The sequence below is a fragment of the Trichosurus vulpecula genome, chromosome 8 (genome assembly GCF_011100635.1).
Source record: "Trichosurus vulpecula isolate mTriVul1 chromosome 8, mTriVul1.pri, whole genome shotgun sequence".
Classification (NCBI taxonomy): Eukaryota; Metazoa; Chordata; class Mammalia; order Diprotodontia; family Phalangeridae; genus Trichosurus; species Trichosurus vulpecula.
In genome coordinates, this window is record NC_050580.1 from 185,293,693 (window position 1) to 185,306,799 (window position 13,107).

The following is a 13,107-nucleotide window of genomic DNA, read 5'->3' on the forward strand; positions in this document are numbered from 1 at the left end:
TAAGGTGCATGAACGTGTGTACCAGGTTTATAGATTGTTCAGTTCCATGTTATATTCTGGATAATAGGTATTATGTTGACAATATAGTATTTTCATGTTTGCAAAATACTTTAAATTGTCAATCCTTTCAGATTATTTGAGCCCCAATTATATCTAAAGCCTCCAAACTGCTTTTGCTCTATTCTAAAAATCCCCTTTTCCTGCCTTAGCAACTTCAAAGACCGGGAATATCTTTATTGTGTGTGGTGACACAAAGTCTGGCAGCCAGAGCTGTGGGCTAGAGACATTTGCATCTTTAAGTGACCCTACCTTGTCAGTTGCCTTGTGTACCTAAGAACTTCCTTTCTTTGATATGGAGATCATAAACTGCAGTTCTGAATTGTTACTTAAACCTTCTTTCTCTTGCTCAAGTTAATCAGAAGCTTACTTCTGATTCCATGATCATGTATCCTCTAGGTTCAAGGGAATAAAACTGTATGAATTTATTTATCACCTAGTCTGTTTGCCTCCTTTAACCAAACTAAAGGTCGACAACATGCATCTCATTTGCCTCAGAAAAACCCCTAGATAGAAGTATACTATTTCGATTTTATAGGTGAGGAAATGGACTTTTTCTTTCTTTCTTTTATGTGAGTAGTGTTCTCGTGAGTATTCTGCCAAACTCTCTTGAGTGGTAGATTTCATTTAGAAGACTCTGCAATGTTTCCAGGATTCCTGCAGATTATAAGTTATATGAAAACAGAACACTTCATCATCTACAGAGTTTCCCTCTTCCATTAGGATTCTGTCTGGGACATCTACCAGTATGAAAACCTCTGCCACACATTTGTTTCCTATTTTTATTCCTCATTTGATCATTGAGCAAAGGAATCTCTTTTGTTGTGAAGAAAGGAAACCAGCATTTATTAAGTGCTTACTAAATGGACACTGTACTAAATCCTGGGAATACAAATAAATACCTGGAGGGGAAAACTAGTCTTTGCCCTCAAGGGGCTTAAATTCTAATGGAAGAAGACAGCACACAAAAGGGAGTGGAAAAAGGTGAAGGAGATGAAGAAACCTAGAGGCAGGGGGAGGACCTGGTTTTGAAGTCCAGAGGTTAGTAGGGAAATGAAAGCTGGCTTGAGCCTCTGCACAGAATGGAGGCCCCAGGAATTATTTACCAGTGGGAGAAGGGGGGCAGGCCTTGTAGATGGATATGTCAAGTTGGGAAGGCTACCAGGTATGGAGGCCTCAGGTGCTGAGGGAAATTCTAGGGTGAGACATGGTTTTGAAGCCTGAAAGTAAGGAACAGGACTTTCAATAATTTTAACATATGTATGGGATACACCTTATTGAAGGAAAGCTTTTAAAAATTCCATTTTACTTTACTTAATCAATACATTTAAAAAAATAGTATGCAACCTGTAAGCACAATAGGATTCTCATTTCTTTGTACCTTTCAGTCAGGCTTGTGTATATAAAAATGTGATCTGATGTAGAATATCATTTGTCCCCTTCTCTTATTTTCATAAAAAAAAGCCCTACATACATGTAATGGGGTATTTTTCCAAATAATTTACAGAGATGAGAAGTTTAACATTTCCTGACTTTGCATTGAAGTATTAAATTAAAATGTATTACTTTAATTTGGGAGGACCTTATGATTTCTTAGTAGAATTTCTTTACTTTATCTTCTGTATCAGATGTTGACATATAAAGCTGAAATTATTGTCATAGTAGTTGTTCTGCTCATACTCAAAATAAGATGACCCGATGTCATCTTGGTTTGGGGCACTCAAATCAACTCTGCCAACACTCCTATTTGCCTTTTCAAAGAGAACCTGTAAGTCATTTTTCCATTACCTGCAACTTCTTATATCTGTTGTACCGAGAGTGAGTAAGACACACCACAGAGTATAAGTTTTAAATGAAGAATTTATTAGCTGGCGTCTGTCCCGGGGCATAAGCAGCCCAAATCAGAAGGGCCAAGAGTAGAGGTGAAGGAGACATTTATACAGAAAAATCAAGGTGCAGTGGTTAATTATCTCTTGAAACTTACATATGTTATTTTAGCAGACCCAGCAAGCCTGTGTTACCTCACTTTTATGGCCATAATACAAGAAGAGGAACTTCCTTAATGGAATAGATTGTAAATACAACAAATTAGACAGTTGTCAAAGTGTCAACTGAAATTACAACCCAGGATCTCTGTGTCCAATTTGCCATTAACATTCCACAACATTGTATAAGTTCATAAAATATCAGGATAAGGAAAAGTCACATAATTTAAGATAATGCCTGGGGCTAAGGTTTTTACCCTTAATGGCCATAGACAGACCAAGGGATGCTCCATCTGGGTTTGTTGACATGAGATAGAGACATCTCTGAGCCTACTTAGGGAAACAAAGAGACTGTTGGGTGAGGCTTTCCTTCTGGTTAATTAGTTGACATTCCTTAGAGCAGCCACGGGGCCCAGAGACATTTGCTGAACCCAAATGGCAAGATCTAAGTCCATTTTTCTTATGCAAACTGGGGTTTTTATCAGGGGCTGGGGGCAGGGTCTTCTTAGCAATAGTACCACATATCTTTTGGTCACATTTATAGTGAGAGTATCAATATTGATATGATTCAGTCTAGTAATGTGTTCACTTAGAGAAGAATTTAACTTTTAGAGCATAAGTATTTGATGGTTATAGACATTCCAAAAATTGCGATTCTTCGAATCCTGTCAAATCCTTCCCCACTACTCTGCTTTAATTACTGTGGCTTGCATAAGATTGAGGGTGATGTTGAAATTTATCACCTAGTGGCCTGCTTCTTGGTGGTGAAACTTTCTGTATTTAGCTAGGCTTGTCCTTAGACAGTAGGATCAGTCTTTGCCAAGAATGACTCAAGGCCTTTTCCATTATCACACAACTTGTAGAGATCTTTTGTAAGTTCATTGGCATAACTTTCAAGAATCTGTCACTTACATGATAAGGTTTTGGAGTAGGACTTTTGTGGTGGATCAGTCAATGAATTGTTATTGAGTACTTAGAGTGTGTTGAGCTCTGTGCTGGGCAGAGACACAGTGCTAGACACTGGTGGGGGCAGGGGTGGGGGAGGAGGGGAGGCACTGAAGAAATGTGAAGGACAACATGGTGTATTGAGAATAACAGAAGACTGGGAGACAGGCCTGGGGTTCCCTTTGGCTATCCCCATTCCACTGTAAATAAATATTTATATGTTGGATTTTTTTTTCCCTCTTCAAATGAAGTAAAACCTGGCATCCCCCCCTAGTGATAATGCACAACTCCAATCATTATCTTTCTATCTCCTACTCAAGTAGGAGGCCAAGAGGAGGGGGCAGCATATTTCTTGCTTTCTATTTCTGTACTATTTTTCTATCATCATTCTTCAAAGAAACTTCTTTGTAGTTCTTCAGAGTGATTATGCCACCATATGCTTCTCATTATTGTCAGTCATTTACCGACTTCTAGGATATCCTTTCCAATGACTCGCACCTGGCTCATAGTCTTCCTCTCTACCTTGCCCTCTGCCATTCAGTAACTTTAAAATTCTTCTTGTTGATTATTCCAACACTCTTACCTCATGGTTTCTCAGTTACTATAAATCTTTGACTGTCTCCTACTTGAGCTATCACGGGCCACACCTCAAAAATCACTGTCCTTTGAAATGACCACTTCCAACATTTTTGAACTCTGAAATTTCCTTCTTTGCTCATAATCTCTTATCTTTCCAACTCTCCAATTCTTATTGAACTTTCTCCTCCCTCTTATCAGAGACCTGTTGTTCCTTGCCCCCTTCTAGTTCACAATTTCTGTTTTTTCATTATTTGTATTCTTTACCCAAATTAACTCGATTATTTTAATGATGTGCTTGCATTGTTTATTTTCACTTTATGTGCTCACAAATTTTTCTCCAGGAGCTCAAACAAGTGCTATGGAATTTGAATTTTGGTAATGAGCCATATATTTGAATTGAATTGAATTCCACATAGTTTGACTTTGTGGAAATGTGAGTTTTGCTTTAGGGAGAGAAAAGCAATTTATTGAACTAGAGGTGTTTCTTTAGCTTTCTTAATTGGAATTATATTTTTTGTTTTGTCTGCAGGTGACTCCTTCTCACAGTTTCGTTTTGCAGAGGAAAAAGAATGGAATACTGAAGTTTCATCTCCTAAACAAGTAGGTTGGAATTTTCTCTTCATGCAGTGTTAATGTACCCAGAGAAACATACTTGCTTAAGCTGACTCTTCATGTGGAAATAATTACTAATATTAATTTAATGCCTTAAGGTATACACCCCACTTTCTTTACAACAACAAGTAATACAAATATTATATCAGTTGTATAGTGAGAAAAGTGAGGCTCAGATTGGTTGTGACTTGCCCAAGGACACAGTTAATAAATGGCAGAGCTTGGATTAAAACCAGGTCTCGCAATTCCATCTCCAGTAGTCTTTTTTATTGTATCTTGCTGCTCACATAGCAGAAAAGTACAGATTACTTCATTAACCCTGCTTCTTTTAGAGGTGCTTGAATTATTTGGACCACTAAACCAGAAGACCTCCATTGTTTTAATAATTTGAAAGTATAGATCTGATCTCAAAGAAGTTTGGGTTGATGCGTGTGAGTGGCTCTCTTTCCAATACTTTAATGTCTTTTTTTTCTATAATATTTAAAAGCATTGCCTGAATAAAAGAATTCAGTAGCTTAAAATGCACTCCATCTCTTCTTTTGCCTATAGTCTGTAGACTTATGACATAATGTTAGCACAAAATACTATTCAGTGAATGACCCCAATTCCTGATGTGTTATAATAATCCTAATAGTGTTGTGGTTTTTTTTCTGTACTGAATTTTTCTTTCAAAGAGCTCTGATAATTTGTCAAATTGGATTTTACCAAACCTCACCATATAGGCTGTTAACAGGTATTTTCCTTTCTTTCAAATGAAGACATTAAAAGAAGAAGGTACCTCAATAATGGCTACATGGAAAATTATCAGGGGCTGCTTATCTCCTACCTCTTTCATAGGCTAGATCTTATGGATTGGACAACAATGGGTCCCTGCCTAAACACCACTTAATGGTTATTTTTTGGGCCCTCCTGGCTCAGAATGAATGTAAATAATAACTTTCTCTTTTGGTCAGCAACCCTGAGGGTCTTGCCCTCCCAGTTTGATTTTTTTTTTTAATTAAAGGGGCTATCTCTTGATCACTTCTTACAGAGGCCTACTCACTGAATGGGCATTGCCTCACCCAAAGTGAGAACTTGAAAAGACCTTAGGCTAAAAGGGCCAGGGTCTCCCACTGCATCCTGGGACATCTCCAGTTATCCTGATGAATCTCTGGCCACTGGACCCAGATGGTTCTGGAGGAGACAGTGAGGCTGGTGACCTTGCACAGCCCTCCCTCACTGAACTCAGAGTCAATTGCAAGTCATGTCATCATCTCCCTGATATCATGGTCCTCTTCCAGAACAAAGGACAAACACAACAATAGTTATCTGATAATTAGTCATAGAATTTTCTAAGAGCATTAGAAGGAGTGTACTGGTTTACTCAACAGACTGAGGAACAGAGGTGAGGGCCCCAAATTCCAGCTCTATCATGCTGCAATGCTCACCTGTCATACAGGCAGGGAGAAATAGGTCATGGAAGTGATCACATAGCCCTTTGCAGAAAGAAAATACCATATCTGGTGTAGGGGGGATGATGATGAATTATTTGGCAATGGCAAGCCATGAAAGAAAGAAAAATGTCCATCATAAAAATGTGCTTCTGCATTATGGAGGCAGAGGAACATAATAAAGGGCAGAAGCTGCTAAAAATCAGTTTTTAGAACATCTGTAAACTGAAAAGAACCAAATGAAACTGATTATATTTTAATAGAAAAAGGCTGGTTACCAATGTGCAAGTCATTTTTATCAAGCACCAAAACCCTATGGATCTTGGGTACCTATTACCAAGAAGCTAAAAAACATGGCAAGGTTAGCTGTAAGTATTGATAGACATTGACTGAGACTATCAAGAATGGCTTGAATTCTTTAAGAAAATTATGCTATCCACTAGTTAGTAGATTTAGATATATTGATAGAAAATTAATTAACAGGTATGAATGATGACATATCCTCTCTTCACTACTTAACAATCTTTTGTTGCCCACCTTTCTGTACTTAATTTCATCATATATCTGGGGTCTGCATCTCTTGCGTCCTGAACCTTACCCATATTATCCTACCTCTTGACCTTTGCTCATACTGTTCACTATGCTTGGAATATCCTTCCTCTCTCTCTTTCCTTCTTGAATTCTTATGCTTCTTTCCAAGCCCAGCTGAGATACCATCACTTCCATGAAGATTTTCCTGATCTTCTTGGTTGGGAAAGACCTCTCCTTTGATTCTCACATAGACTTTGTAATGCCATTTGTAATGTGTTTGTCATATAATATTGTGTGTTATAGTTACCATTGTCTGTTATTTCCATATTAGTGTGTAAGTTTCACGAGGATACAACTGTGTCTTGTCTAAAGTTTGAACCAGTTTCTCTACCTCTTAACATAGTGTGCTGCACTTAGTAGGTACTTACAAATAAGCATTTGTGGAATTAATATGAACAATAATTCCAGAAAAAATTTGGATTATATCTGTAGTGACTCATAAATACTAAGTATGAAACTGAAGGAAGTTGAGCATAGTAAAACATTATGGCTCTGAAAGAGAAAAGGAATATGGGAAATATACAATTGACTATATACTACACTTTATGGTTAAAAATAAGATTTTTAGGACTTGATGTATAATGTCAATAATGATGGCCTCTTGGCAAGATGGAGTACATCTCACAAAAGCTTAGAGGAATATGTTTCACAGGTAGATTGGCCACCTTGAATATTATAGTCTAGGTACCCTCTTTAGTTAACTATGTCTCCACAGGATTGACCTTTCCGGAGCCTACCTCCCTGCGTGGCTAATATTCAATGGGACGGCCAGGTCAGCTCCAAATGAGGCCAGACACATATGGTTAATGGTAATCTATCTGAAGTTATTCATGGCATGCCATCCTCCAAGTGATTCTAAATTTCCAGCTGTCATTGTTCAAACCCTATTCTCTGTCTCCCACTGCCTCTTCCCTTATTCCTATCCCCATTAATCGAACCCCTCAGACCTCCCACTCTAAAGCTCTCCAGTCTTCCTACTGTGTTCTCTAGAATGGCTGTTCCATAGGTAACAGATTTGCTTTCATCTAAAACCTTTTCCTTTCCTGTCCTCTTCATCTTCTTGCACTCACTGAAACCTCTTGAAACTAGCTCCCTCCTGATAATACAGCTTCCCTGGCTAACCTTGCTAGCCCTGATGGTACTTTTGCCCATAGTCACCCTCCCTCTCCCCTCACTGGCTGTGTTTGAGGAGTTCAAACATTCCTTGTTCCATATTGCTACTCCAGGTTCTCTCTACCACCATTACTCATTAACTTCTCCATTGAATTTCATTCAATTTGTATTTATCACCCAGTCAAGATTCTGATGTTTATTATCTAATGACCTCTAGAACGCTCTCCTTCCTTCTTCACCGAGTTCACTGTGGGACTCACGGTCGTTTTCTTCTCAATTCCTGCTGTCATACTCTAGCTTACATACCGATACTTCCTCAAACACTTCCACTTCTCAATTTACTCAATTTTTGTGACATATTCCTCCATCCCATCACAGCTATACAGAAATAATTATACTTTTTTGATCTTGCCGTATCACAGGTGTTCCATGAACTCTGAAATTCCTTTATCCAACCATAAGCTGTTATTCCTTTTCTCCTTCTGCTTTGCAACTCTAAACCTTGTCTTTGTCCTTGCCTCTTTATTCTATCAAAGGTTTTGCTCTGCTAAACCCCAGCCTTGAATTACTTCCACTATCTTCTGCTGTGGCTCCTACTCATGGACTGTTGAATGAAGCTGGAGAAAATCACAAAAACATGCTATGTACACTAAAAATTAGTTAAATGGTCTCGACTGGGGCCTCAATGCAGGAAGGCAGTCTTTGTGCATCTGTCCAATTAAGTCATGATCCCATCTACCAGAATGGCTCTGCTAAACCTTGTAATCCCTCCTCAAACTTCCTATAGTTCTCCTTCCCCCTTTTTTCTCATTTGAGAGGCTTGCCTCATATTCCATTGAAAAACTTGAGGCCATTGGCTAGGAGCTCTCTCTTCTTCCCTCCTCATCCCACATCACTCAGATGCCTTCTGAGTGCTGCCTGTTTTACATAAGGAGGTAGTCCTTCTCTTTGCCAAGGCAAATCTCTATACACGAAGAGATGATCCCATACTATTCCTTCTTCTCCAGTAGACTGTCCCCTCTGTGATCCTAATTCTCTTACTGTCTCTTACAGTCTTGCTTCAGTCTCTTCCTCTGTACTGGCTGCTCTGTTCAAAGATACCAATGATCTCTTAATTGCAAAATCTAATGACCTTTTTTCCATTCCTTTTTCTTTTTGACCATTCTGCAGCCTTTGAAACTGCAGCTCTTCTCCTTCATATTGTTTTCTTTTTTAGTTCTCCTCCAGTTTTCTATCTGCCTGTCTGACTGCTCCTTCTCAGTCTCCTTTGCTGAATCTTCCACTAAATCATACCTTCTAACTGTTTGACTCTCTATCTTATGCCCTCTTTTCTCGTTCTACATTATTTTTCTTGGAGACTTCATCAACTTTCATGGATTCAATTATCATCTCTATGTAGATGATTCTCAGATTTGTTTGTTCAGTCCTAACCTCTCTCTTGACCTCTGAGAGTCTATCATGTCCAATTGTCATTCGGACAACCCTCCCCTCTTCCTCACTTTTTTATTACTGTCAAGGGTACTGTCATTCTTCTAGTCACCCAGGCTTGCAGTCATTCTCAACTCCTCATTCTCTTTCACCCCCATATGCAGTCAGTTGTCAATTCCTGTTCTATACATCCCCTTCCCTCCTTTGACCCTGCCATCACTCTGGTGCAGGCCCTTATCACTTCATGCTTGGTCTATTGCAGTAGCTTTTTGTTTGTCTACCCACCTCAGACCTCTCACCACTACCACCTACCCTCCACCCAGCTGTCAAATTGATCTTCCTAAAATACAGATACAATATCACGCCCCACACACACCCTCCATTTAGTAAACTGCGTTGAAACTCTGTTACCTCCAGGACCAAATGAAAAAAATACTCCCTTTCAGTTTTAAAATTCATGTTTGTGGTTTAAAGCCCTTCATAATCTGTCCACTTCCTACCTCTGTAGTCTTCTTCCAACTTACTCCTGTCCACATACTTGGTCATCGAGTGATCCTGGCTTCTTTGCTGTTCCTGCCCCATGACATTCTTTCTCTAGACTCTGGGCATTTCGCTTACTGTCCTCTAGGTCTGGGACTCTCCTCCTCATCTCTGCTTTTGACTTCCCAGGCATCCTTCAGGTCTCAGGTTAGGCTTCTGTAAGAAGTCTTTTCCAGTCCTCCTTAATCTCAGTGCCCCTCTCTGAGATTGCCCCCAACTTTTTCTGTATATATTTTTTGTTGATACATATTTGTTTGCATCTTTTCTCCTCATTTTGACTATGAACTCCTTGAGAGCAGGAGCTTTTTTTTTTTTGGCCTTTCTTTGTATTTTCCAGCACTTAGCATAGTGCCTTGTACATAGTTGGCATTTAAATGCTCGTTGACGTGAACATGAAGGCTTTAAACTGAAATTTTAGGAAAGGAAGAAAATGCCCAGAGAGTAACAGAGAGCATTTTATATAGCACTTTAACTTTGCAAACTGCTTTATATATGTTAAATCATTTGATCCTCATACTAATCTTTGAAGTATGTTTTCTCACAGATGATGAACTGGAGGCTAAGAGAACTTAATTACTTGTCCAAGGTCATACAGCTGGTAAATGTCTGAGGCAGGACTTTTAATTCAGGTCTTCCAGGTTTCCAGGTCTAATAGTCCATTCACTACATCACCTAATTGCCTTCAGCTATAAGAAATAGATACTATGGAAGGTAATAGGCATGACACAGAAAGAAGAATTATAATGGAGAAATTACCAATTAATTCTCAAAAAAATAACAAAAACATGAGTGGGAATTATACTTTCGATATATCAACACAGAGTAGGAGTAATGAAATCAAATTTTGATTTTAATACTAGGAGGTAAATCATAAAGAATTTTACTAAGCATAGTGTGTGCTGAGATAAGAACTGAAAGCTGAAAGAAAAAACATAAATAGACCTTGCTCTCAAGGAGCTTATATTCTAATAAATGTTGGTATCATTGAGACTTGGGTAGTCTAAGACACATGAATGTATTGTCAAAGAAGGGTATAACCTTAATCAAAAGGAACAGATCTCATAGGAGGTTGGGAAGGTAGCATTCTTTCAAAGTATATACTATTATGGAAATCTGTGAATCATGGTGGGAAGAGTTCAAGTGAGAATACCAGAAAGAGAAACAAGAGTGATAGTATTATAGAAATGTTTTCTGTAAATCAAGGATTCCTTTTTTTTCTTTTCTTTTCTATCCCTCCTGCCGCTCTACCTTATTGGGGAAAAAAAATAACAACAAATTACTTCTAATAAATATTCCTTCTGATAAATATGCTTAGTAAAGTAAAACATTCCCTCATTAGCTGTATACACACATATACATTTATGTGAATATGTGTGTATACACACGTATATATTTATGTTTTTATGTGGGTATCTCATTCTGTACCTTATAGCTTTCAATGTTGTTAAGATTTTGTTATTAAATAATTTTTTCCTGCTTCTCTCCTCATTTCATTCTTCATCATTTTATGTCTTCAAAATTGTTTGTATAATATTGATGTTTTAGGATAAATCATTCTTCTGATTCTGTTTACTTTATTCTCTATCAGTTTATATATATATGTCTTCCCATGTCTCTTGGAAATCATCTGTTCAAAGATCTAGGAAGAAATATAATCATTTTCCTCCTAATACTGGGAGGGAATACTGTCCCCTATACCACCTTTTGACCCTGAAGAGAGCAGGTTTAAACTTAAAACAGTTTCTACATATCACTTGATTCCACCAAGTTCATACTCAAATGAGGTATTGGTGACAGATGGGCCGATGTCTTAGCTAAAGGTCATGGACTTCAATATTCTTCACCTAAAATGAAAGAACAAGTGCTGACACCAAAAACCGAGGTTTGTCTCCGTGGGCCACATGTCGGCCTTGGATGGAGAGGGCTTGAGGCCTTTCCCCACTGCAGCATTTTTTCTCTTCTCTCACCTGAGTACTGTCAGCAGGAGTCAACTAAAGAGGATGAGGTCAACTAGTGTCATTTGAATATACTCCAAGTTCTAGCTGTGCAGCTACAGTGAATTACAGAAGCTTCTATTCACCACGTGGTTAGTATACTGGAACCAGTTACAGAATGTCTCTATGTGCTTCAGAATCTACATAGGATTTACATTAGTTGATTATTCTGCTAATAAGAACTGGCCAGTCCCCCATTATATCTGCTGTGCCCTCTTGGCTTCATGCCAGCTCAGGATGAGAGGGGACCTAATTTCCCATTTGTTTTGTTGTGTCTGACTCTGTCACCTCATTTGAGATTTTCTTGGCAAAGATGCTAGAGTGATTCACCCTTTCTTTCTCTAGCTTGTTTTTACAGATGAGGAAACTGAGGCAAACAGGGTTAAGTGACTTGCCCAGGGTCACACAGCTAGTAAGAATCTGAGGCCAGACTTGAATTCAGGTCTTCTTGACTCCAAGCCTGGAGCTCTCTCCACTGGCACCTACCTGCCTAATCTCTCATTATGGGTGTTTAAGAAATGTTGAATTGTATGGAGTATAAATGCTGCATTCTGAAGGAATTAGAGTAATTGGAAGGAGTCATGGAAAATAATAAACATCTAAGTGTAAACAATATCCTAGGGCTAGGCCTTGGGTTTGGCTTTGGGCCTACAAAGCAAAAACCAGAAACTAGTCCATGCCCTCAAGGAGTTCACATTCTCCTAGGTTGATAAAACATGTAAGATAATTTGCAGATGAAGATAGTACTAATAACTGAAGGAATTAGGAAATGCTTTGAATAGGAGCTTGGTTTCTGAGTTGATCCTTGAAGACAACTTTCTCAAAACAGGAAATGAAATAAATACCACAGAGCAGAAGTCATAGCAGCATATTAAAACATTTTTTGAGGGTTTCAGTACCAAGGGCACATGGGTGATGAAGACTGAGATGTATGTAACCAGATTGCTTTATTTCTTGAATTCTCAGTGCAAAACTGGCTGGGTGAATATAGGAAGTCTTATTCAGTGGACTGTTTGATATATTTGAAGGATATCCAGATTTGCTGATGAGTGTGTGGTAGAGATGGCCTTTTAAAATCATTTAAATTCTCTTCAGTATTCTCTTTTCCCTTTCCCTATACCCCAGAGATAGAGGGATTTGGGGGGAGGATAAAGAGAGAAAAGAGAGTTAAAGTAGAAATGAGAGTTTAGCAACTAGACCCATTAAGATTCTTCAAATAGGGGATTCTTGACGAGAGAGATCTGAGCAGAGGAAATTCATGATAGGTTTGATTTCTATTAATTTCTTCTGCTGACTAATTGGGGATACAGTAGAGTCCCTGCGGTGCTTTCCACTTTCCACTATATTCCATGTGTAATGTGGTACCTTTGGATGTGGATGCTTGGGGAGTCAAAGGTTCAGGATCTTTCTTGGGATGCCCATAAAATATTATTGCATAACTTAAACCAGGAATTTTCAAATATTTCTAGGGGAAAACTTGTCTTTAAAGAAGAAAAAATGATTTATTATTTCAAATTTACTCAAATTCTTTACTCTTTTTTCATCCATTGAATATCTAAATGCTTAAATATCATATGCTCAGCACTGTGCTGGGTATTATGTGGGTTACAGATACATTACAGTTAGTCTTTGCCCTTAAAGAGCTTACAGTCTAGGTAGCAAAATAAGACATACATAAAAAAGTTAGATAACAATATGAATTAATGAATGATATGACAACAGCATAAAAGATCTTCAAGGGTAGTGTATGGTAAGTACCAAAGAAACACAGTAGTTAGTGACTGCTGTGATTTCATAGGAAGGAGAAATCATGATAGAACACTTCATGGAGGA

General features: G+C 38.3%; 1 protein-coding gene across 1 annotated transcript in view; it reads left to right on the forward strand.

The window, feature by feature from the left end:
- AVEN (apoptosis and caspase activation inhibitor) overlaps positions 1-13,107 on the forward strand; it is a 220,991-nt gene that overhangs the window by 203,149 nt on the left and 4,735 nt on the right. Inside the window, exon 3 of the mRNA XM_036736676.1 lies at positions 4,096-4,166. Coding sequence (XP_036592571.1) covers positions 4,096-4,166 — 71 coding nt within the window. The remainder of the gene's footprint in view (positions 1-4,095; positions 4,167-13,107) is intronic.